This window comes from Thermobia domestica, chromosome 18 (genome assembly GCF_964235325.1).
Source record: "Thermobia domestica chromosome 18, izTheDome1.hap1.1, whole genome shotgun sequence".
Classification (NCBI taxonomy): domain Eukaryota; kingdom Metazoa; phylum Arthropoda; class Insecta; order Zygentoma; family Lepismatidae; genus Thermobia; species Thermobia domestica.
Genome location: NC_137471.1, coordinates 125,588,658 through 125,615,575, shown reverse-complemented (window position 1 = coordinate 125,615,575; position 26,918 = coordinate 125,588,658). Strand labels below are relative to the sequence as shown.

Below are 26,918 nucleotides of genomic sequence, written 5' to 3'. Positions count from 1 at the left end.
AGTCCACCAAACACACAAAAGAACCTTCTTCTTTTACAGTGCTGGCTTCGGTTTTTTGGAACCAGTACATGGGACGCTAACCAATGATGACGGCGCCGTGGAGCTTCATACAGGACCCATTTCTCATCACATGTCAACACCCTATCCAGAAATGGCTTCTTCCTCAGACGAGACAGCAAAGAAACACAGGTGTCTGCTCGCGTTGCCTTCTGGCCTGGAGTTAAATCATGTGGAACACATTGATCCAATTTGTAGTGCTTCCCAAGTTGATGGAGGTGCTGTCGAATGGTTTCTCCACTCACACTGAATTGTAATACCAGATCCCCACATGTTTGGCCGCTGTTCTCCTCACTTGCTGCCTGAAGATCATCATTTTCCACATGTGTTGGTCTTCCGGCACGTGTTGCATCTTCGAGTGTTTCGTCACCGTCCTTACACTTGTTAAAACACCGTTGCACTGTCTGCGTAGTCACGACACCCTCACCAAACGCCTGGCATACCTTACGCCCCGCTGCAGCGGCGTTTGATCCCAGTGTGAACTCGTACAGCATACACGCCCTTATGACGGTCTGTGGACGTCTCATGTTCACACTGTCCTTGCGCAAGTTCACGATATAACTGAACTGCCACAACCAGGTAGTAAGTTGGATATAGCCACAGCAACAAGTGACCTTCGCTTTATCTCTATTCGCATTCAACTCACGGTGTAAAGTCCAATGGAATACAGACCTCCACAAAAAGCGACAGAACTTTCTTGGTTACCTTTATACCAGCAATTTTAGAATGTTTCTTTTAAATGTTAGCGGTAATTGATCATTATCACTCACAGTCTGCACAAAAACAGACAACTTTTACATTAGTAATATTACTTGTATTTATTTATTATTAACTTCCGTGTTTCTAAAATCTGAAAATTAGGTAGCACTATTGGCTAGTGAGCTCTTGCATTTGTTTTGTAGTGTCGCTTGTTTTGTACTTACATGATGTTATTGGTTGGAAGGAATGGGAGAGGAATCATGAATGATCTTGTGCATTAGTTTACAGAGTTGTGAGAATACTGTATAAGAGCACTAACTACACAATCCATTTTTCATTTTGTCTTATTATATACAATTTTGATTTGAAGAAAAAATGGAAACATTAGAAACATATTCTGATAATAGAAAAACTATATACAGGATGGCCCAAATTTAGGTATACACTCCTGCATTGATCAAGTATCACATTCTAGTTTATGAGTTTATTTGCTTCGCCTATTCCGAGCTTAAGATGTAAGTAAAAATACATTAAGAGCAAATAATAAAGAAACTAACTATACCTGATGGATAACAATAAGAAATTATATAAAATTCAATGAGCTGATCAGTACGGTACTGTATACCTACTTTTGGCCCACCCTGTATAAAGTTTTGAAATTATGTAGATAATGGAAACCCTACACCGTAAAGATGTTAATGCTTTGAAATCCAGTCTTAATTGTTTAGTTCTTTTTTTGATATGGGATAAGTAAGTGAATACCCATCTGTATTATTTAATGTTTAATTGCATGTTGAATAGTTTTAATATTTAACGTAAAATGTTCTTCATTCACACATATTTTAATTAGCTTCAAGTTTTTTTAAAAAAATCAAATAAAATTAAATTTTAAAAATGAAACCTGTGCAAAGGCAAGAAATTTCAGGTTAAAACGGTTACTTTGACAACACTGGCACATCTCTGATACCACCTGAAAAGAACGAAATATCCCCATCTTCACCAATATATCAGACGCACAAGATTTAAATAAATTTCGAATTCAGTTTCAATTAACTTGTTAGTGCATTGAATTTAGTTGGACATCTTTCTTCTTAGAGTGTAGAGTAGACAGTAAAAAGGTAAACATCTGTTAACGACTTTTTCTCCTTTTCTGAAGGCGGCAACTTGTATATCCACCATCGTTCTTCGTTAGCAAGCACCTTATATGGAAAATTAATCAAATACCCATACGTGCGTGGTACATAAAACATCATGGAACTATATTCGATGTACCAAGTGACATCTCACGCTGGGAAACTTACAGACGTTGTAGATTGTTAGTATTGGCGATTGCGTTTGAGATCCAAACATACCTCACCAGAATTCGGAATGGTAAGTTAAAATTTAGTTTTTCAAGAAATATAATTCTTTACTAAAAAGGTAGAAACCCTATTTCTTGTTTAGCTAGTCATTCTATATACTTTATCTAATTACAGAGGGTAATGATGCACTGTAGAAGGGATCATTCAACAAGGTATATACATGTTAAATGTATTCATCAAGGTATACACATTGGATACGGAAGAAATGTTGAGAACATACAGGGAAAATGGTGTGGAAAGCATGGAAAAGCGTTTGTGACTTCTCTAATTTTGAATATTATCTGTAGTAAGCTCTTTATCTTGATCCTGCACGTTGTGTCCTATTCCAAGATCCATTCTAATTCCACACTTTCCTCCTCTTTGTGGTCCATTAGTTACATTTAGAGAGTAGGCCAAGGTAAACTAAACCGGTCATAGAAGATGAGAAACCGAAAATTACTAGTGTATTCGGCGTAGTAATACGCAATAACATTTCATACTACGCGTAGCTAGCTGTGAAGGAGGCTCATCGTCCTTGAACGGAAAGAAAGGAAAGGCTCGGAGAAGGAAACACAACCTGCAACTCTGAAGGAGAAACAGTCCAAATAGAGTCCATTAGCAGAATAAACAAGAAAATGTCACTGACAAAGATGGCTAAGGAATCATTCGTAAACTATTATTACTCAACAGGCAAATCACTGAAAGGAGTACAAGGAAACAATTCGTGTCGAGTTCAACAGAGATTTATCCGCCAATTCATCCATCCTAAATGTTTGTTTCAAACTTATAAGTTTGAGCGAACACAGAGGCGTCCCTGACATGTTAAAATTGGGGAAACAGGGACGACTAGAATGCTAGTGTACCCCAAATAAATTTACGTCAAAATTATGAGTAAATGGAAATCTACTTGAATTGTGAGCTACCTAGATCCTCTTCCTATTTACTAATTCAATCACCATCATCTTCTTCCATTACTCCTAGCCTACGTGCCATAAATATAAGTTTATAAACGCTATGGTTCTTATGCAACTTCTTCACATTGACTTGAAAATTATACTTCTAATACTATCGATTAATTTAATTTTTTTCTACCTTCCTCGTTTTCCTTCTATCACACCTTCTACCTTTCATTTGGAATATAATTTCTTCTCCATCAATGTCGTACTACATTATTTGTTGTTTCCAATTATTACACTTCTCATCATAATCATCACAATCTCCTTAAAGATTTTTCGCCTTTACTTCTATTTGAACTTCATATTTCCATCACAAATAATACCTAGGTATTGAAAAATAGGCAAATATTCTATCGCCTTGCTCAGATGTCTATCATAGCATCAATCATCTACCCACCATTGCTGTAATGTTTTTTATATTTATTTTCTTCTCAGATTATTTTCAGTCTTTTATTATGTTCACTGGTATCATGTTAATTATCGATTCAGATTCTGCAGTAACAACCACCATCTTAAAGTAATTATATTTGTCTTTCTACCTCCTATAATCAACATGTTCCCTAATAAAACTCTTCTCCGCTAGTCTTCTAAATACTAGGGTCGTTCCGAAATTAATGCATCCTATTTTTGTGTGTATGAGTGTGTTGACTTTGTATGTCCGTGCCAGTTGTCATTGGTGCAGTGCTAATGCTTGAACCTTTCTCTTTCATTTTCAGCTGGTCCCGTTGTTCTGCGATAGTTGGCGCCAGCATAGGAGTGTTCGAAAATGGAGCCTTATGTGGACGTGCGTATAAAAAAACGGTGTGTGATTTAATTCCTTACTGCTGAAGGAACTGTGCCGATTGAAATCCATCGACGCATGGTAAAGGTTTATGGAGACGATATAATACACGTGAACAATGTGAGGCGATGGGTACGGCATTTTCATGGTGCTGAACAGGGTGTTCATGACCCTGCACAACTCTCATCCCTCGCAATAAAGAGCGTCTTGATCAACTCATCCGTGCTGATTGCCAGATAACGACCAGAGAATTGTGTACAAAGCTGAATGTGACGAACATTTTCAAGACTCGAAAGCTGTTGTCAAAGCTGTAAGGAAGTAATTAGCTTCAGCTGGTTCCGATTTTTACAATCGGCTCTCGTTCATCGTTGACAACGAATGATGGGAACTATGTGGAAAAATGACAGTCTATAGCTGAAATATTACTCTTTTTAGTTGTGTTATTGTTATTTATGTATCTCTATTAGTTTCCATGAAAAAAGAGGCATTACTTTCGGAACGACTCTCGTAGTAAATGTTGTTACTCAGCGACAACATTTTTGTCAAATAGCTCTGTTCCTTTCTTGTATTCCAACTTCAAATGTTTGGTTCATGTGTACTAAGTTTCTTCCGAACCTTTTATCTTTTATGCCAAGTTTCTTGTATCTTCATCCAAATTACCAATCTAAAGCAATTAAAACCTTCCTAAATCAACGAACACTACATACACTTCCCTTCTTCTCTTTGTCTAAACCGCTTTTCACCTATTTTTCTCACGGAAGCTAAATGAATCTTTGTGCAATGTCCGCTCCAAAATTAAACTCGTAAACTTCTTTTCATCGCCCACAGTATCTCTCCATATTTGAACCTCATTTCTTTGCTGCAAGCGACGTGAAAATAAGATATTAGCGGAAAAGCATTTTACTCCGCTCAGTCTAAATCTTTCGATTCGAAGGAAATAGAATAGACTATCTGTTAAGCAATCACTACGGGAAAAAGTCATGGTCAGATAACAAAAGAGTCAGTAAAAACAAAGATCATTACTTCATTTCTCCTATAAGTTGAATGTCATTTCTATAGTGCTTTTAAAATAGGCTTACAGCATTACATATAATTCAATAAATTTAACCTATCAAAATCAAAAGTTTCGACCAAAGAGTGCTCTTATAACACTCAGTGAGTAAAGCCCACTAAATTGTCACACAAACCACGCACTTATTTACGATATATGTGTATTGATTGAGGGAAAACACGAAATTTTAAAAATACGTTTGAGTCCACATACTGAATGAAGTAGGGTACTGTATTCAATTATTATTGTACCTATGTCTGTCTATGTGAAGTGGCTGATAACGAAAATGACTAATTGCTTGGAAGATGAGCTGTTAAGAGAGAGTGTTTGCTGTACGTACACTAGTACGCTGGCCGTAAATGGTAGGCTGATTGAAATGTTTATAAAAAGCATGTGAGCAGTGCTCGGACAACAAGACGAGTGTAGTTAAATGTGATCACGTTGTATATCTGCAATCCTAGAAAGATATCAGGGAACGCCTATTGTACAACTAAGTGTCTTCGAGAGTAGCCGTAGCTTCATACTGAGACTATGAGAGAACGGGTAAACGTTTCGACGAAGTGCTGTTGGCGTGGGTCATGACGGCTCAGCGATTTATTGATGGTATACAGGATCGAAGACAGAGAGTTCTCACAACCGACACGCACCTGGAAAGATGGATCATTTGGGACGCCCTAACCGACAGAACTATCGGCAATGTAATAAGACCTACAAGCTCCCTTGTGATCATACAAATTCTAAACAGATTGTTAAAGATTGGTTACCACGTTCCTTCATTACGATTAGCCCAGAAGGCTGCTTATCTCCAAGAACGTCTTCAGTAACATCGGGAGAAACTGCAGTGATAAGGCAAATGGTACAGAATAGATTGTGTTATTCAGTTATGAGAGTAGATTTTGTTTTGATCACAGTGATGGTTCTGATTCTCTTACGTAAACTTGCAAGTGAGCAGGAAAATACAGCTTGATAACATTTGTCTCATATATGACCCACACAAAGCTTTCCGGTAATTAGTACGAGGCAATATGATAAAATAAACTACATATCTGCCTTTCTTTAGGGGAGTATCACTAGTACCTCGTACCTTTGTGCTCCTTTCCCCTTGAGAGACTAAGCTAATAGACTTTTGCGTTGAAGCAGTGTAGACTTATAGAAAGCATGGTTGCGATATTCATTTTCTGGGTTATTTCTATTTCCAGAAAACCATTTTAGCGTTTTTCGAGAATATGATAAAAAATTTTAAATATATATAATATGACATTGAACATAGACGTAAAGATCATAAATGTCATAACTAATATTACTGAAATAGTGCTTACTCAAGGGCTCTAGAAGGAAAGTTTGAATTGAACAATGACACTAATTTGAATTAACTCAAATCAAAAACTTATACCGACTAAGGAAAAGTGTGTTTACAAAATGACTCACATATTAATAGATCTGTTCCCAATTCCAAATACTCAATTTTATTCATACATTCAGAGCAAGAGCTTATAATTAAGATGAAATGTATTGCTGTCAACGTTCAGTCAAGAATTTGAGGAAATTTTACATGTCCATTGTTCAAAACCTAACTAAATTCGTTTAGTTTTTCAAACTTTGAAACAACATTTCCACTTTTAAGCGTTGTAAAACTGCAATTGATATGAAGTGTGTATGTTTTTAAATTAGTTCTTTTCATACAAATCAAGATTAGCACGCAGCTGTAGTTATAGGCTTGGTTACAGGACACCCAAAAAACAGTAATTTTTACTTTTAATTAAAACTCGCCTGTTTATTTCAAGACTGACGTAACTCAAAATTCCTAACTTTTCGGGAGAAGCGTTTGAAAGTTACGAAACCTAATGAAAACAAATGAGCACAAGAACAACGTAAAATGGTTTCTAACGCTAAGCTTTAGAAGCAGAGATGTGCGTCTACGCGTAAAAAACGATAGTTTACGTTTACGTGTCAACAATGCGTAGACAATGTAAACAACGTAGACTATGTAGAATATGTCAACAACACGTAATTTAATATGGCGTCTTGGACAATAAAGCAGCTTTCTTTTGTCGTTATTAGTCCACCAGCGAACGAGTGCGGGTGGCCGATTTTGGAACTAAAATACAAACAACAGTGTTTCTAACCGGATCACTTGTAATTAATCAATCACAGTTATTTTTGCCCTGTTCATAATAAACCACTTCACGCATATGTTCAAGTTAAGACAAACGTAATTTCAAAAGTTATGGAAGTTATTTTCAGAACATTTTAAGGGACTGCAAAAAAAAAAAAAAAAAAAAAAAAGTACATACACCCTCCATATTAATATGAAAATAACTTGCGAATAAACTAACCTCAGTGTTGTACAAAGGAACACTGAGAACTTCGTAGCATTAGAGTGTAAGGAATTCCTAATTCATCTGTTAACGAAACCTCGAAGTTCATCTTTGTGAATCAAAGTTATACTTTGGCAACTGCGCTTTCATTGTTTAAAGCAAGTTCTATTGTGTAGTTTTGAGATAAGGCGTCTTCGAAATTGCTACCAATTTGGACCATGTGATCGATCGATTGACAGTACCTTCAGTAACAAATTTGCATTGAGATCATTTTCGGATGTGCTGCAAAAGACTGGTGAGAGAGAAACTGATAATCTAACCGCCTCCGAAGGAGATTTGGATCCGTCCCTAATTAAGAAGGTAGATAAAGATAACTTTCTCTGATATCTAACCTGTCATTATTTAGCATGGTTTGGTAACTTAAAAATTCAGTATTACTACCATATTTTGAAAAAAAAATATTTAAAAGAAATAAACCCAATGTTACATTGAGGCGGTAGGGGAGCGATTGAAATTTAAAGTGGGGAGCCTGACAATTGATTTCTTATAGCTCGCGAAATTCAGAAAAAATGAATTTCATATTAAAAAAGAAATACAAAATACGTTTTCAGGGTAACTCTTACATTCATTATGTTATTATAAAGTTAATGGTACTTTTGAAATTGACTAGAGTGAATAGATATGTATTTAAGTAACAAAACCACTTGCGTAAGTTTTTCAAAATATCAAGTTAGAAGAACGAAGTTTGTCTTCCACTGCTATCTCATTGCTCAAAGATACCGGTGATGAAACAATTAGCCGGAAATCTACGTAGCACATTTTAGTACTTACACTTGAAATACAAATACAGCTGTTTAAAGACGATTGATTACCATTGTCTTTGAATTTCATATGTGCACACATGATTTGTTAAATAAGACCGTACATCTGATATGTTTGAACTATATGCAACTTATGCTCACGGGCTAAACTCAGTCTTCTGAAGTCAACCGACAAATTATTACGTATTACAGACACAAAGACAACACTAGGCTCCCAAGTTTCAAAATTATATTGTGTATGAAAACAGATAATAGAATTAATTCTTTGTCACAAGAGACCTAGGGTCTGAAAGAAATTCAGAGGGAGTTCAAAGGGAATTTCTATACTCATAAATAAAAGTTGTCAATTTATTGTGTATTGAACCAATGATATTTATGCTTACATTACCCATACGCTGATGTTTTATCGATACTTTTATTTCACATTTACCAAAAGGCTGGATTACGATTATAATCCTAAAAGAAAGATACATTGTAATCAGGTTTTACAAGGCAATCCCGAAAGACAAGCTATCCAATCCCGTAGCCCTTTAAAAAATTAAGGAAAATTTCTTCTTCACTTCCTTTTCCCCCCAAAGGGTTCACATTCATCGAAACAATGAAATGAAATTTCTTTAGTTTAACGTCCCATGATTATGCTCTTTGTGCTAGAGGAGACAGGTGATTAATGAAAGTGAAACATTGTAAAATTAATTGTTGGGCTCTCACAGAACCACGTACAACAAAGACACATGCGCTAGCCAATAGACCAACGGAGAGAACTTCCACAGTTCTCGAGTGGAAACGCATCGGAATTCTTTCTTGGCTACAACTCAAGAAAATAATTTAGTTGTCAATCGATAGACCTACATTAAAACAAGTACAAGTATCGCGAGCCTTAACTTGATTTAAACTTACAGTTACAAGATATTGCGCAAGTATCTAAGCTACCAACCCATAATTAATATTTTAGTCATTACATCTTATTAGTGAGTTTTACAGGTTTCTACTGTTTTATAATGAAATCAAATAAAACGTAATCAATTTTTTTATATATAATCTGCTTAATACACGGTAGAAACTCACTTGTATGCTATCTTGTTCTTAAATTGTTAATTTCCATGCATATGCCATTATCCACAATACATCTGCATTACTGCAGGAATAACCATTACTGCAGTCAATAACAACTATATAATTTATGGAGTTCTTTATTAAGCGAAACAGATTAGGCTGCTTATAACATGTAAACTTATAACATGTTAACAGATTAGGCTGCTTATAACTTTTGAAAATCGTTGGATACACTGCAGAGTGACGCTCTCCGTTCCCCTGTCCCACCGCGCTTACCTAGAAACTGATGTAAACACTACACTAGCGCCCTCCACGAAAAACCGCACTAATATCCTGGTCAGGTAATACCTTGCAAAATTGCGTACAAAATAAAATGCCTAGACCTGCGAATAGTAACTTTCGAATACTTAGTTTCGTCTTGATGAAGGAAAATGAAAAATATTATGCATTTTGTAAAATATGCAAGAAAAAATTGGCAAATACAGCAGCTTCAAGACTGAAAGCTCACATGTGAGAATTAGTTTTGTACGTTTCATTATAAAAGCAGTGCTCGAAGTGGAAAATCTAAGGAAATGGTATGCACAGACAAAGGATATAGGATTCATTCTTCTACCTTTCTTAAATACTACGGCAGCATCGACAGCGCAACTTCAGCGTTGTCATCCGTATCACTTTCAGATTAGATAATTCCCTCTACTTTTTATATGTTAACTAATCTTTCGCTGCACCGAAGCAAAACAACTGAATGAGGAAATATGAGCAAACGAGCAACGAAATTCTTCCTTACATTTGATCGTGCTTGTCTACATAGTCTACACGAGAAAAGGTGTAATGTAGATTACGTATAGATTACAGTAGACAATCGCGTAGACGTAAAATTATAGTTTACGGCACATCACTGTTTAGAAGTACATATGTGAAATTTTTTAACAGACATCAAGATTAGCATTCATTTTCTACCCATATGTTAATAAAGGCAATTTTTGAGTTGTTACTCTTGAAATAAACAGGCGAAGCTTAAGTATAAATATTATATTTTACAAATATCGAGTGCCATATCATTTCTAGTTCATCCTTTTATCTTAGAAATATAATGTTGTGAAAAATCCCGAAACCTGTATTTTACTTCTTTGAGAAGCCACCATTTTTATCAAACCAAATTCGATCAGGAGTGTCATCAGAGGGTAAATAGAAAAAGAATACCGAAGAAGACTCAGTAACATATTATTTGAAATCTGTTTATTAGACAAACATTTTGGTACAACTACAACATGAACTTTATCCAAAATAGTAGTTAAGCAAGTTCCATACATGTACCTACAATTAAGCTCAAATTCATCCTATGTATTTTCTCATGGAATTAAACTAGGAAAATGCCGAAAAGTATTATTCATTAATTTAGAGATACACTATTTTGTATATTAGTAGTTTCTCGCCTACCCCATCTAGTGATTCTCTTGGACGACTTTTATTGGCTTATCATGTTGTATTCTCAAATTAACAGAATATGAGAATCGGTAATTTTTCTTATGTGCATACTGTTACAAACTAAGATGAAATATTGGGACTTGATTATAAATTAATTTCTGAAATATAGTGTCCATTCGACATCTTGTAGGTTTTTTTCTTTATGTTCTATCTTGCAATAACCTTATAAACAATATACACGCATGTCCAAAATTTAAGGTTATTTTCAAAAAGCAGCTATGATGGAATGCTGATCCTGTGAGCGGCACGCCTGACTGAAATGACGTAAGTACAATACTATCCCGCTCGGCATCACATGTAACCTCTATGACATCGATAACACGAAGAACGTCCGTAACAAGAAAACGCATAATCAGTGAGTTGTAATTTTTTAGTGTGTGCAGTGCGTATTGGTAATAGTGAACATATCTTAGGAACACATCAGGCCCGTATCCAGGGGTCTAGGGGACCGGTCCCCCTCTAAATTTTTGATTTCCCCCTAAATTTTCACGGCAGGCTTGCAGATGAACTATAGTATGGTGATGAACTATAATAAGATTGGATCGGGAGCCCCCTAACTTTAGCCGGGTCCCCCTACATTTTGGGGCTGGCTACCGGCCTGGAACACATGATGACCTACAGAACATGTGTCAGTTATGTAATGCGTGGTCGGATTATCGGTAGATTAAAAATAGAGGAAAGTCTACAGAGTGTGGTTAGGGACTTGAATTTTTCTCTCAATGTTGACTCATGACTGTGGCATCGTTTCCTGGCTGGTGAAAACGTTAAGAAGCACTATGATGGAGGTCGTTGACGTGCAACAACGTCGCTTGAAGATTGTTATTTGGTTTTAAATACTTGACAAAGATCACAAGTACATTAACTGGAAACCTCAGATGACAGATTATAGCCTTAACACCTTAATGGTCAAGTCCGTGGCATTGTTGCACGCTGTGCAGCCTGCATTACTGTTGGTTGTAACCTGGTTTCGTATTGAAGATTTATGCCAATAAAAACCCGGCCCTGTGACGGCCATTAGATAATTACGCACATGAGGTAAACATATTCACCGAGATTTTTCAATGTTCATGTGTCATTGCAAGCGTTTGTTTAGTATACTGTATCTGTTCCACGGTTCTAAGCGAACAGAAACTTTTTCATTCCAACTGTTATAAATATAAATATCACAAATATATCCTGTCTCTGTTATCCGCGCATTTCCTTTGACATGAGTGTCTTATATGAGTTTTATGTTATTATGTTCCTCTGGTGATGCCCCTGGTCAGATCACACTAGTTCCAAATGACAGTTCTTCAAATGAATGGAATACTGGTTTCAGCACTTTTACACAGATATTAATCGTTTCTGAGACTGGACCAGGACTTGTGGGATATCTGGTGTATATACGAACTGCAGTAGATGTATATCAGCTGTTGTACACGTAGACCCTATATAATATTGTATACATATACAGTATCTGCTGCTGTGCAGTATATGCAATGTATTTTCTTTGCGAAAACTAAAACAAAGTAAAACCACCTAATATGTTTGGAATAATAATATGCACTTCAAATAGAAACAATAATTAAAATTATACATTAAAAAGCACTGCTGGTACGGTTAATAAAAATTAATATTCACTTTCTTGTAATTTTATGATATTCAATATTTATTTGTTTTGATTATGCCATCTTAGAAATGCCGTATTTGTTATATTATCGATGATTTTGCATTTCAATAATTTCTGTATAATGGTTCATATTTATCATTTTCAGAACGCCCAGCCAAAGCCGAGTTTCTGTGTGTGACTCCGTACGAGTATTATAAATATATGGGACCGTACGCTCATTTCTGTCCTGTTTGCATACAAGAGCATCGGTTTGTTCACCCTGATGTACAGTTTGAGGTCCCCCGTCAAGGTCTTATTCAGTACAAGGTAATGAAAATTGTAACTCTATAATAATACGTACCATTACATGTAATTATATTTAGATACTCGCCGGAAAGTTCAAGTGAAACGCATATTCAAATTTGTGTATAATACTACAAAATCTATAAGTTCTATTTTGATTGCAATACAATACAACGACGTGCTAACAATGTGCCTGTAATTCATATATACAGGGTGTTTCAAAACAACACCGACAACGTTTGGGAGGTGATTCCTAACACCAAGATAAAACGAAAATTATAGACCAACCTGGGTTTACAAATGCTTCCTTTCGGAGTTATAGGCTGCCGAAAACATGAAAAAATGAATTTTAAAGGTCCAAAGCACCAAAACTATGGGGCGTACCGTAGTTGGGTCAAGACTTCACTTAGGAACTAATATGTGCACTATCCAAATATCCAACTTCCAGAATCCTGTCGTACTTTAGCAACAATTTTTATGGAGGGAGTTTGGCTACAGGCATATAACTTGAAGTACTGATCAACTACCTTTAAAGTTCATTTTTTCATGTTTTCGGCAGCCTTTAACTCCGAAAGGAAGCATTTCTGCACTAAACTTGGTCTATACATTTCGTCTTATCTTGGTGTCAGGAATCACCTCCCAAACGTTGTCGGTGTTGTTTTGAAACACCCTGTACATTATTTTTTATTTGTAATTTTTTCTTTAATTTCTTGTATAACAAACTTCTAAACAAATTAAATTTTGTATAGCAATTTATTAGGTTGGCACCAATTAAATGTTCGCCCGCTTTAACGCCTGCAGAGACATTCATCTCAGAGGCACAAACAGCTCAAAAACTCAGCGTACGTCCAGTAAACAGGCCGCAGTACTCACATAGTCAGAATACAGTGCTTGTTGAACAGGGTCTTATTAAAGTGCACCGTGAGGAACACACTGTTGAGAGTAATTTTCTTTATGACCTCAAACTGAGACATTCTGGACAGCAAGCTGCAAACGACGTTAGCAGTGCCTTTGAGACAGTAATTGCGAATAAATATACCTTTCGTTGTAAGTTTTTTCGAAATTCGTTATGGTGACACAGTTCAAAATCATCTCGTGGACACCGACCAACATCATGTTCGAATGAATTCCTCAGGAATACCGTGTAAGCAAACCCTTGGAAAAGTGTTCTTACCATTGTGAACGAGTTAAGTGTACACCATAGCACTGTCCTTCGGCGGGTTTTTGTTGTCAGAAAGGTGAGAAAATAGGAGTAACATGAACTGAACCGGCTAACAAGAATCGCTGTCTGGAGGTGCAGTTCCCTGAGTATATGGAATAACTTAGAAGATTACTTGCACTGGATTGTCATCTCTTATGAAATATGCATCTCCTATGGCGATCTTAAATAGTCAGAACATTGATCGGGTCGTGATCAGCGTCCACAACAGGGTCCTAAACCACCTCTCTACCCTCAGATGTTGCTCCTGTTATGATGGGAGTGATCCGTCATATCTTTCTCCGTAGAGGAAAAGCTATCACCGTGGGTCATTATAATCGTGAATTTTATGAAATGCAACCCAGACTTGTCCATATGCATCCATTATTGGCCAGCATATTGTGCTCTCGTTTTGCACAATAATTCATGCTCACACGTCGCTCGAAGGACGGTGCAAACTCTCCATGTGTGACAATATGAAACTTTCTCTCACCCACCATATCTCGCCTTGCGACTACCACTCCTTTAAGGATTTCGATCACATCTTGGGAGGAAAGACTTGCCCTGGTGATTGGGCACTGCAACATGCGGTTGAGAAAATTTCTTCGCATCAGGCTTCAGACTTCTTTCGCTACAGAATTGTACCGTTGGCTGAGCGATGGTAAAAATGTGTGGTGACAGACGGCGACTATTTTGATGAACTAGGTATTGTATATATTCTCGGCCTCTGGAAATGACGGTGGCTATAAGAGTAATTTTATTAAATGTTGTAACTGTAATGTTGTGACAATTACGCTCACACACTCAATTAATTGTTCATATATTCAAATTAAAAACATATTTGTATAGAAATTCAACTTATTTTAAAAGTCAAGGAAAATTTTATTTTGTTTCATTTAGCAGCCAAGCGAACCTCTTTCATTTGTCCCAGGTAAAGAAGTTTCTCTGCTTTTCAGAAAGAAAAAAAAACATAAGACGGTAACCGCACTAATTGACCACCCACTTTTCTACCTCGCCAGTAAACGGTAATGGAATTTGCTATTGTTACTCCAGCCATACTGTCGCACTACCTAAGTACCTCGATATCGCAAATATCACGTCACAGACACACAGGAATCTTCGCAAGTGCTTATGAAACTCTTTAACATCACGTACTAGCCCAGAAGAGACGCTAGAAACCCAAGCCAAATTATCAACCGATTTTTGGGAAATGGTGTCACGAACTTAAAGCGGCGAATCAGAATCCGAAATTCAAAATTCACAAAGAGAAGAATGAAGCGTCTATTTTTTTTAAAAAAATAAGGAAAGCTGGGAGAACGCCTACACGGAAGAGAGGTTACTCTAAGTCGACACTTCATCGTGAAAACATCACCAACACGCGATTCATAAGCATACGTCAACTCATATATACATATATATATATAAATATATATAAGTGTTTAAATTTCAGAAAAATGGCTAGCTAAAGACCCGTTAGCAGCCAGCTACTTAAACCACGCGTTATCCACAGCAACTTCGTCGTTACAAGATTATTTATACAAATATTTAAAACATCGACAGATAGACATAATTCTTATCATCTTACGGTAACGCTACATAATTGGTGATTTTGAAGTGAGTCTGTGATTCTATATACGTTGATTTCCCGCATAAAGTGCAAAGACAGGAAAAGTAGTGCGATGTATGGCGGATATATATATAAACTGTGCGAGTGAAATTTAAGTGCAGATGGATTTGATAAGTGACGCATCGTTGCATTTCAACAACATGGAGATGAAGGACGGAGACACGGGTTCGATCCCCGATACTCGAGACAGATGCCTTGCCACAGGAAGACCCAGACGCTTCAGACAAACGAGGACCTCTTCTCCGGGAGTTGAATCCAGAGGACAGCGGGGTCTGAGAAGGGACATTAGGAAGCATTGTGACGGTCAGTTAAGTACATTGCAGTTTTCTTCTGAAGTGTGGAAATATAAGCGGAAAGACTTATTAAGGTAGGACAAAGTATTCTGCTATTTTCTTTATTGAAGAAGGACTATGGCCAATATTTCCGTGATTCGTGATCTCCATACTCACCTTTTCCTAGAAACTTCGGGACATTGTTTATTCATACGGAACTGTCCGTAAACATTTAGAGCATTTTTTTTTCTTTCTTTTTAAAAGAAATAAACAAATAGCCTAATGCCTTGGTTGCATTTCCAAAATTAATTCACTGATATAGGAACTGTTAATTTCATTCTTGAATAAGTACCATAAAATTTTTGATTATTTTACTAGTGAAATTTGTATACATTGATTTGATCTTCAATCATGCATTTATTTGTAATCGTAATGTGTCAACATTTAGATCCTTGAAGCCGTCATTATAATCATTTATATGCAATCCAGTATTTATTTATATCAAGTATGGATTATTTCTCTTTTAAACATAAATCGCGTTTAAGATGTGTGAATGTAATGTAATTTCTGTTTTGAGTAAACTATGATTTAGCGTCAAAGTCTAGTTTTTCAAATTTTAACATTTGTATAGGTTGTGTTAGGGAAATATGTGTCAGAGCGGTAAACAGGCTTAATATGATTTTATTGTAACTTGTCAATTTTTATTATACTCATTCTTAAAAGAAACAATCAATATAAAGCTTCCAAAGACGTGCTATGTTGAGTAAGTTTCAGACAAATAAGTGTAAATATTCTTATCTCGTAATATCGTTAGAGTCTCATAAATAAGGTAAACAACTTAAGATACTCGAGTAAATCCCTTCGGAGGTACCTATCTGAGCAACGAACGCAGATAGGGTCCATAGCTATGGAGAAACATGTATTCGCAAAATAAGGAATCAGTGAGAAAATCAGAAAGCGTCGACAATGTAATTATTTTGATCAATTGGCCAAATTATAATAATAGTAGTACTATATATATATATATATATATATATATATATTTCTGTGTAGTGCATTTGAATATGAAATATTTGTGTAGTTAGTGTTGTGTAACGATTTTTACTGTGAATGGTATTATTTTCCAACTGATATAGTATGTGTACAAAGCTATGTTTTGTTTATGCAAATCTTTTAATATTGAAAATTCATTAGAGTTCATTAGAAACAGTGCACTAAATTTTCTCAAAAGCATACTATCGCTTCTAAACTATCTCTCCAGTGAGTCTTGCAAGCAACCTAAACCATTAATTCTTTCATTCCGCAATCCGATTCTTAAACTTATTTCCATTTCTTTTATAAATAAAAAAAAAGGTAGTAACTGTGGGCGAATTACTTAATAGTCGTTTATGCCTAGGGGAAAAACAATAAATCATTTTGTTAATTAATATTCAGTTTAATAGAAATTTTTGCTTGTATAACTACGTCATGGTAATTATAAAGAATCGAATATTGTCAGTTTAGTTGAGTAGAAATAGATTGTTGCTAAATTTTACAGTCAAGATTGAATAATTTGAATATTACGTTGTACAGTGAAGAATGTGTTAAGAGAAATCATATTATTTGGTCAAAACAGTCAAAAGTCTGATTCATTTTCAGTAAAGTCAATTAATTCATTTTTTGTGTAAATCCAAATTAACTTTCTTGTTGATTTTTGTAGATATCACCTTATTTCTCGTTAAATTTATTAAAAGTCTATTTGACGTTAGAACCAAAGCATTTATGTGGTTATCATTTCAAAGATATGCCTATTTCTTTAACTGATATTAGCATACCTAGAAGTTATTTCAAATTACCCTGAACAGAAAAAGTTGAAGCACGGTTACATTGACCATCAGAATTTTTTTTATCTAAATTAACTCATTTTTTTTTAAACTTTAAATTAAACTTTCCTTGTTTGTTGCTTTTTAACTATTTTTGCTATCTCCACACACTTCGGTGACAGAGTGATAGTCAGTGTAGCCAACTGAACAAGCCATTAGCGAAAAATCTTTCTTTCAGCTTTGCAGCTTGTGAGATTTTTGCTCCGCATGTTTAAATCACTTAACTATTAACTACGCACCTGTTTTCCTAGCGCCTTGGAGACACCGTTATGGGGAAAACAGGATCGATTAGACATTAGGTCATCTTTCGTTGTATATATATCATTTTTTTTTAATTACTAACCATCTTAGCAAAACTGTATCTTTACCTTGGAGAACTGAAGTTCGAGCCCCGTGGAGTCAACTTCAATTCTCCAAACTCTCATTCATTTTTTTTTTCATTTGTGTAATAGGCAGATGAGTTGTCGCTCATCAGTACCATTCACTTTTCAAGTACAAGGTCAGGTATTCATTTTTCTGATGCATATTAGGCTCATCCGTGAGTGCCTTAATTATTCATTTTCGTTCAGATTAAATATGCAAATTAGAGATAAGGAATCGAATTCCGAAAACAACACGTTTCATATTCCTCGTCGCCCGAATACGTAAGATCTGCTTATTCGTAATATCACGCAGTAATTCTATTTGGCAGCCCGAGCAGAAATTTTCCTTTAATTATTAGTTATTTTCAATCGTTGCAAAACTTAACGCCCGAGACAATAACATTATCATTACAAAACTTGGCTTCCAATACAGGAACCACAGTGTTACAATGTGAGCAATAAACAAGGAATTGAGATTACGCAGTGCACGAAGTAGACCTTTATTGTTCGAAACACATTAAAGTAATTGCACACAAATGCTAATTTTCTAACTAATTGGTTGGTTAGTCGGTTAGGTATTTTTTTTTATTTGTGGATCCCTCCTATTTCATGTCTATGAGAAATGGCTACTGTATTCCTGAAAAGAACCACATGTCAATATTATGCATATGTACATTCAAATTTACAAATATACATATACGAAAGAATAAGCGATTATTTTTTCAAAAAAGTGTCATATTCATTTATAGCATCATGTAATTTATTAATTTAAAAATAGAAGAAACATGAATCTCGATACCTAAAAATCTATGTGTCATTAAGTCGCAACAAATAATTCCACGCATTAAACTGGTTTTCACATAGTCAATGAGAAGAACCCGATGCATGACAAGATCCCTGTTCACCGAAATGAACTGCACGAAGACAGCAGGTTTAAACACAACTTCACAGATGCAGTACAAATGTGTTTAGTCAAATGCTAAGGGTAAAGAGGTGTTCGTATGGATTATTTTAAATTTAAAAATCTCTACATCATGATGATGATGATTAGAAAACTCTACATATAAGGAAACAGTTTAGAGGTAAGAAATTGAGGACAGTTTTCGATATATCCACCCCAATCAATAGCTATAGGTCAAAGGCTTTACTTAATATGAAAGACATCGCGTGGCATCAAGAAGGACGTTTGACAATGTCATCGGCAGGTTCAAGAAATCGTACAGCATTCGACAGTAATGGTTGTATTCACGATGTACCTAAAGATAGTCTCTCAGATGTGTTGAGTGAGTTGTAACCTTGTCTATCTGTAGATAGAGTAGGCCTATTCGAACGCAAGTGGCAAAGATTATGTTCTCAAATGTATTTGATAAAGTTTTAATTCGAAAGTTAAGGTAGATTTCTACCCACACAATGATCAATAATGATCTAGCCAGTCATCAGTAACTCTCAACTATACAATAATGGAAAAGTTTCGTTGAAATAGATTCGTTAAAGCAGCATGGAGTTTGTCTTCATACTACATGTTCATACCACATGTGGCAATTATGAATATTGCTAATATCAGATCTTTAAAAATATTACTTCATCTGTAAATATTAAGTTGTTGAGCAGCATTGTATAACTTTACATATGATATCCTTTCCTGCGACACCAAAGGTGCTATCGGAGTATTTCAGCACTACTAAGCAGTTTGAAAGCAAATAGCTGCTAAAATCCAACTTGACATTTACATCCATGCTTTCCATGGTCACGCATACGACACTACTTATTCGTTACTCATCGTTATCACTACCACTTATGTCAAAACAGTGAGTGTGCACAGCTGTAATGTAGTCTCTAGGATTAAATATTCACGACTTAAATCCATAAAAGCAGTTTTTCATTTTTGTACTCCGCACTCATGTTTATCTATACCCTTTTAATTAGCAGTGTTTATACAAGGTGAGTAAAAACTGTTTTGACACTTTTCTATTTGGAAACCTAAGATCCAAACATAAAATACTGTAATGGAGATGGTAATAGAGGAAGAATACAGGGGATACATGGCGACCATGGCTGTCATTTTAAAATCCGTTATCTTGATCATAAGTTCAAAATTTTAAATGGAAAAGGGAGTATGTCCAGGGCCGTAACTTGTGGGGAGCAGGAGGGGCAACTGACCCCCAGGGAAGCTCCCCGCCGTTCCAGGGGGTCCATTTTAAGAGAAAATTTTCCTACTCCATATAAGATGCGAACATGAAATTATAAATGAAGCAGAAAACAGGTTCACTAAATTACATAAACAAAACAGCACATAATTACATAAAACAAAAATGAGTTGTGGGCCCATTTCAGTAAAAAAAATGTCCACTACTAGGGGTCCTAGAAATAATATTTATTCGTATGGCTTTGAGATTTGTCAATATTGTCTCCTTGATTAATTTGTCATGTATGCAACGGGTCCAGGGGCGTAACTAACGGCCCCGCAGACCTTGCTTGCCATGCATAAGGGCCCACAGGTTCCGGAAACCCATAAAGAGTAAGATAAAGATGAGGGGCCCAAGAATTAGAAAGCAACCTTTTTCTAGGGGGCCCAAATACACGTATTAGTGCTTGCCCCCCAGAAAAAAAACTGTTACGGCGCTGAGTATGTCTGATATTAACTAACACCACAATGAACTCAGGAATCCAAAAGTGTTTGTTTAAATCAGAAGAACTGAAGTTCAACCCAATATACATAGAATGCTTCGTAATTAGAGTGTATTAGTACCGGTATTAGGTTTCAATTTTTCAATAAAAAAATGTTTAAAAGATTCAAGAACGTCGTTTATAATGAAAAATTTAAACACATTGTTGCGTGTCGGAATCTCCGTTATGTATTCTATTAAAGTATAGTAGTAAAGAAACAGTAAATAATTAATCTATTTTCCGAGTAGAAAGCAAAAATATACATATTTTGTCAGTCTTTGAAGACTGTGCTACGTGAGTGGACACAAGTCTAAAATAAAAGTGAAATGTAATGAAATCTTACAGTTTAACATTCCATGATTACGCCCTTTAGGCTAAGAGTGACGATGATTAAGCCAAGTGAATGATGGAAGCATTGGTGGAATGAGAAAGTGGGTGGAAAGGAGAGTAACCTGAGGAAACCCACGGATACAATGTTGTCCACCACAGACTTGGCCGGAAATCGAACCAGGAACCTCACGTACCAAAGGTAAGCGCTCTACCAATGAGCCACCCTACCTCCCTTTGAAATACAAAATATGAGGATAGGAATATTCAATGTATCCTATGTACTGTACAAAACATGGACGTGTGGCAATTCTATTTATTAGAATTTGTAGGAACAAAAGTGAGATCCATTGAGTTTATTGATATAGAAACTTTACCTAAAAGCTTAAACAGTTCTAATTAATAAAAAATTACTAATTAAATAAGTTATATTTATTAATAAGCAATGTTTATTACCAGGGCCCGGATCTTGTTGACAAGTCAACTTTTTCTGTTACGCATAGGACAAGGCAAGTTCAAATAAAAACGTTATCCATCAACTTTAGGTTCTAAAAATATAGTTTTTTAGGGTCAACTTTTGGTCACTTTTTGCTGTTTTAAAATTTCAGGTCATTTTTTTAATATTTTAAGGTAACTTTTAGGTCACTTATGGTCTTTTTATTCTTTTTTTTTTTCTACATAAGGAAATCTTTAAATGAACACGGTTTACGGATGTGGAAAAGGCGAAGTTGAATAATCTCTTTTCTTACTTCCTGACTATTGGATGGAAAAACTGCATTCTTAACAAGCTAATGAAAACTAAACTATAGCTGGTTAACGAAAGGTGGGGGTTGGTAGGTGGCCAAACAGATAGTTATGGGTTATTGACCACAAAGAATGTGATCACGTGAATAACTAAAAATGGATTAGAAGGCGTACAAGGGTTTTAAACAGGATTTTATCTATTATTTTCATGTAGTCTAAACTTGCTAATTTTTATTGTTTAAGTGTGCTTCCTAAAACTCGGGAGTGAATTGACCCTTTCAATACTTACAATGCCATGAGACTGATCAATAGAAATAAATGATCAATGGACTGCAACTAACTGAAACAAAACTTTTTGAATAATAGTGAGAAATGTTAATTAAAAGTCCAATGGATATTAAAAAATGTCAATGTTTAATGAAATAAAAGTTTGAGAAAACGTAAGTTTTAAGGTCAATTTTTGTGATTTTTAGAGTCATTTTACAGGAATTTTAGTGTCATTTTATAGGTCACTTTTTAAAATTTTTAGGTCAACAAAATCCGGGCCCTGTTTATTACCTTGTATTAATTAAGGAAGACCTCCTAAAGCATAATTAATTATTCATTTATTTTTGGTAGATAATTCATTGTATATTTATGTTCAACTGCATGCATGGTGTCTTGAAAACGTATTCTTTGCTGTTATTAGTTTGACATGCGTCTTATTAAATATTTATTATCTCATAAAAGTCTTTTATTTACCCTGTAAGAACTATGTTATCCTCTTATCAGTATCACATAAGTTAATTTCGATGTGTGGACAAAAAGCTTTTAAATCAAATTTGAGAATAGAATTGATTTGTACAGTACATGCATTTATGTATGCATATTAACGCACTAATTTATATAAAAGAGCAAATAATGTACGTTTGTGGTGCGTTACTTGTGCTATTTTCCTGCAATACATTACGTAAACACCACTGTTTGATTACGCAGGCACGCAAAAGAATTAAAAGTTCTGTGCACCAGACCCCAGCGTATATATTCGGTGTATTTTGTTACGCAATACATGCACCGAACCCCAGGATAGGGATTCGATGTATTTTGTTACACAGAATGCAAATTTCGAAACCCCAGGATGATTATCCGTGTCAATGTTTTGTTACGAGCGAAAAACTTGAGCCATTTTAGATAGGGATGATACAAATGTTTCGCCCATGAAACAAAATTGACACGGTCAGTCGCCCTAGGGTTTCGAAATTTGGAGCTGTATTACGTGTAAGTTTCTCTATCCAAAATCGCTCAAGTTTTTCTCCTATAACAAAGCACTGACACGGACAATCGTCCTGGGGTTTCGAAATTTGCATTCTGTGCAACAAAATACATTGAATCCTTATCCTGGGGTCCGGCGCACAGAACTGTTATATTTTTATGGCCTTGTTATTTATGTAGCCTCCGGATTACTTTTAGAAGGAAGTTTAAGAAATCCGCAGCAGCGTTTCTTCCAGACATGATTTGGGGGGGGGCACTCCCCCCCAGGAGACAAAAATAATACGTCTGTAATATAATAGTAAATAGAGTAGTACCGGCTGTGCCCCCCCCCATTCCACCCGGAACATTTTTTTCTGAAAGAACGACTGATCCGCAGAACTACATGAATAAGCAAGCAATGGGTTTTGAGAAATATAATAGTCCTTGATTTCTACAAGATTATTGATTATCTATATGTTATATTAACTCACGTATATGGTCTCTTTTACCACCAGGATTTATACTTTTGGATATGTAAGAAGCATATTGATACTTTCATGAATAATCCAGATCCATACAGCACAGCACATGATCGTCTGAAGCTTCCAGAGCAGCTACCAAGAGTGATGCATCCAATAATATTAAGACTGTTCAATCCTTTAGATCTGGCTTATGGTGGATATTGTATAGTATCCTATGTGGAGGGGGTGAAACACGGGGACTCGTAAGTACAGTTCCATATTTTTATGTAGATATTACAGGAAAATATACTAGGATAGTCTAATTCAGAGATGGCGTGATCAATGAAAACTTGACACATGACCCATCGTGTCCCACTCTAACCCACGATCTACAACGACCCATTGTGAGCCACTCTGATCCACCACTCACCAAAACCCATCATGAACTCTGACCGATGATCCAGGGACCCCTCTTCACGGACTACAGAGTTTCCATTTGAATAAAACAAGGCTGTGACATTATCATTAATCGGAGTTTGAATTTCTACGGTCAATCGCTCAAGCATTGCTCTTTTGCAATATTGATGGATCTCAGGCCATATTACGATGAATTTCAATTTAATTTAGGCCATATTTAATTATATATAATTATTTCAATGTTGAATTACAGATACTTGTCAATGGAAAGTAGGATGAAATTTGAAAGCCTTAAGTCCAGGTAAGGTGGGGCAAAGTAAAAGAAAAAAGAACGTGTAAAACTCGATTGTGTCTCGAAAGCCAAGTAGTAAGTCCTATTGCTGTTAATACAATTACAAATATCAATACCCAAAAGTGCCTGAAGTACTTTCTTCACTTACTATAGTGCGTCCAGTAAGAGAACGTCTCTGACAGCTCGCAGTGACATTGCCACTACTCGCGTGTCAAGGTTTTTTTCGGTGCAACTGTAGTGGAAATTTAATTAATGGTATAAGACAGAGTGATCGTGGTTGGTAACACTGGTATCAAAGTAGGGGCTGCAATGTCCCACCGCATGTGGTAAGAAACGTCAGAGACCATCTCTTGTTGGCCGTGCTATAGGGGTCAGATTCCGGGTCAGGTTTTTCGGAAACGGTCGGGTAAGAAAATTAAGCGAATACATATCAAATTAGTGTGGGGAGGCCAGCACCTTTCGAATGAAAAAATTGCGTCCCCGGGGCACTCGCAGGGTCCCAGGTGGGGTCCAACTCAAAATTTGAAAATGGAACCGGGGGTCAAATAGCATATTGTATGAAGGCTATTGTTAAATAAAAGAAGATAGAACATATCTCAACTCACTATGATTACCCTGTGCAAACGGCAACTGGTCAAAATGTCAATAAAACCCACATCAGAAAATCTATTGCCACTCTTCTAAATCCGTTAGGTTTCGACAATAACAAGACAGAAAAACACGTTTAAAAGTGCAAGGTATTGAAGTAAAACAACTTGCTGCAGAGTCTTTCACAGAGTCGCACAACGGACCTTATCCAAGTATGAGTGTGACGTCGAATGACCAATGGACCATAGAATGACCATGACCATTGGATTTCGTGTCCTAGAAGAGAAGGGATACATTGTCAATCCGCAACCGTCGTGGAGGGTGAAAAGTTCAAAAGGCCACGGTATATGCTTCGCGAATCGGGACCCCAAATTCGCAGATTGCACCGTAAAATTTCTATCGGGGGGTTTCTGAACGAGAAAAATGATGGTAAAGACCTTGAAACTGCGATGCAACTTGGAGAGGAGTGGGGTTGGAGAAAACTGGATTAATGGTGCAGAAATAAAATATATCGGAGGGTGCTTTTCTAGGGCTATACGGAATGGTCAAGAATAATGTTACTTGACCTCCGATTCCATTTTCAAATTTTGAGTTGGACGTCGCCTGGGATCCTGTGAGTGCTCCGGCGACACAAATTTTTCATTCGAAAAGTGCTGGGCTCCCCAGACTAATTTGATATGTATTCGCTGAGTTTCCTTACTCGACCGTTTCCGAAAAATCTGACTTTGTAATGTATAATATGGAGCTCAATTTCTAACTTTTCACGCTTATATCTCCGCAACGGTTGTGATCGAGGATGTATCCCTTTTCGTGTTATGTTCTTTTGGGACAAGGTATCCAACGGCCATAGTCTCGACTCGAACTCAGAGTTACACTTGGATATGTTCCCTAGTTAGATATACTCATCTCAGGTAAGTAAATAGAAACAAATGAAAAAGGATTATAAATGGAGGCCTTGAAAGTAAAACGTAGACAAATTCATCAGTGTTCAGAAGATGCACTCTACAATGCACTGAACAAAGTGGGTCGGTGGGTCGCAGTGGGTCACGTCCCTGTTAACCCACAACCCACTTGACTCATTTCAACCGCGACCCACTGACCCACTCCATCTCTGGTCTGATTGTTAGAATAAAGAATCTTATTCCAAAATTATGTATAAGCAGAAAAATAAAATTAAGATCCTTAAAAGAAAAACATCTCCGCACTCTTATACATTTACTGCACCCAATTGAGCAGATCATAAAGTTTTGTCCAGTGAGTTTCTAAAAGCGCTCAAATCTTTCCCTTCTGGTTCAGCTGGAGGAATAGACAGCATGCGCCCTTCAGTTCTCAAGGACTTAGTTCTTTACAATATTCATAACTCTAAAGATCGCCTTACCAAGATTACTTGCGAGTTTTTCTCTATGATTTTGTCAGGAGATGTACCCGTAGAAATAAGGCCAATTTTCTTTGGAGCTTCTCTTATTGCATTGAAAAAGAAATGTGGAGGGATTAGACCAATTGATATAGGAAACACATGGAGAAGACTTTCTTCTAAAATAATATGTGGGAGAATTAAAAGTCAGTTACTTCAACGCTTTCTCCACACCAACTAGGAGTAGGTATTCAACATGGGGCTGAAGTTGCAGCACATGCTGCACGTATGTATTACTCCTACCCTCATCAGAAGCCTAAAACCTTCCTAAAGATTAATTTAAAAATGCCTTTAACGAAATAGACCGGAATGCAATGTTCACTGCCTTTAAGGACAATTTTCCATCTTACGTAATCCAGAGTTATGCTCAAGTCAGTTATTTACTATACGGCACAGACATTATCTTATCCCAAAGAGGTGTTCAGCAAGGAGACCCTTTCGGTCCTACATTATTTGCCTTAACACTACAACCAATCGTCAACACTATAAATACAGATTTAAGTATATGGTACTTGGACGATGGCACTATAGCTGGAGACCCGGATACCATACTAAATACATTAAATGATATCGATACAAAGGTATCGTTTAGTGGGCCTCCAACTAAACTACGCCAAATGTGAGATTAGCTTCCTGGAAACACCTCCAGAACAGACAAATATATTTTTCACCATGTTTAATGAGGCGGCTCCAGGCATTCAATTAATGGCGCCTTCAAACGCTTTTCTTTTGGGTTCTGCCCTTTCTTCTAAAGCAAGGAAAGCTTTATTAATTGAGAAGACTGCCTAGCTGGAGAATTGTTTTCAACGATTGTCATTAATGTCGGCACACTCAGCTTTCTATTTATTAAGAACTTTTATCATGCCAAAGTTGCTATATTTTCTACGATGTTCATCATCTTGGAGAGAAGAAGATCTACTTGAACGTTACGATAACTCCATCAAATTTGGATTGGAATCCATCATTAATTGTTTTCTTCCTCATAATGCATGGCTACATTCT

The 26,918-nt window shown here is 36.2% G+C and overlaps 1 protein-coding gene across 1 annotated transcript in view; it reads left to right on the top strand.

Moving 5' to 3' along the window:
* Nucleotides 1-26,918, top strand: part of LOC145676117 (uncharacterized) — a 46,874-nt gene that overhangs the window by 4,022 nt on the left and 15,934 nt on the right. The window contains exons 2-4 of the mRNA XM_081747013.1: nt 1,913-2,127; nt 12,319-12,479; nt 23,260-23,468. Of these exons, the coding sequence (XP_081603139.1) occupies nt 1,913-2,127; nt 12,319-12,479; nt 23,260-23,468 (585 nt within the window). The remainder of the gene's footprint in view (nt 1-1,912; nt 2,128-12,318; nt 12,480-23,259; nt 23,469-26,918) is intronic.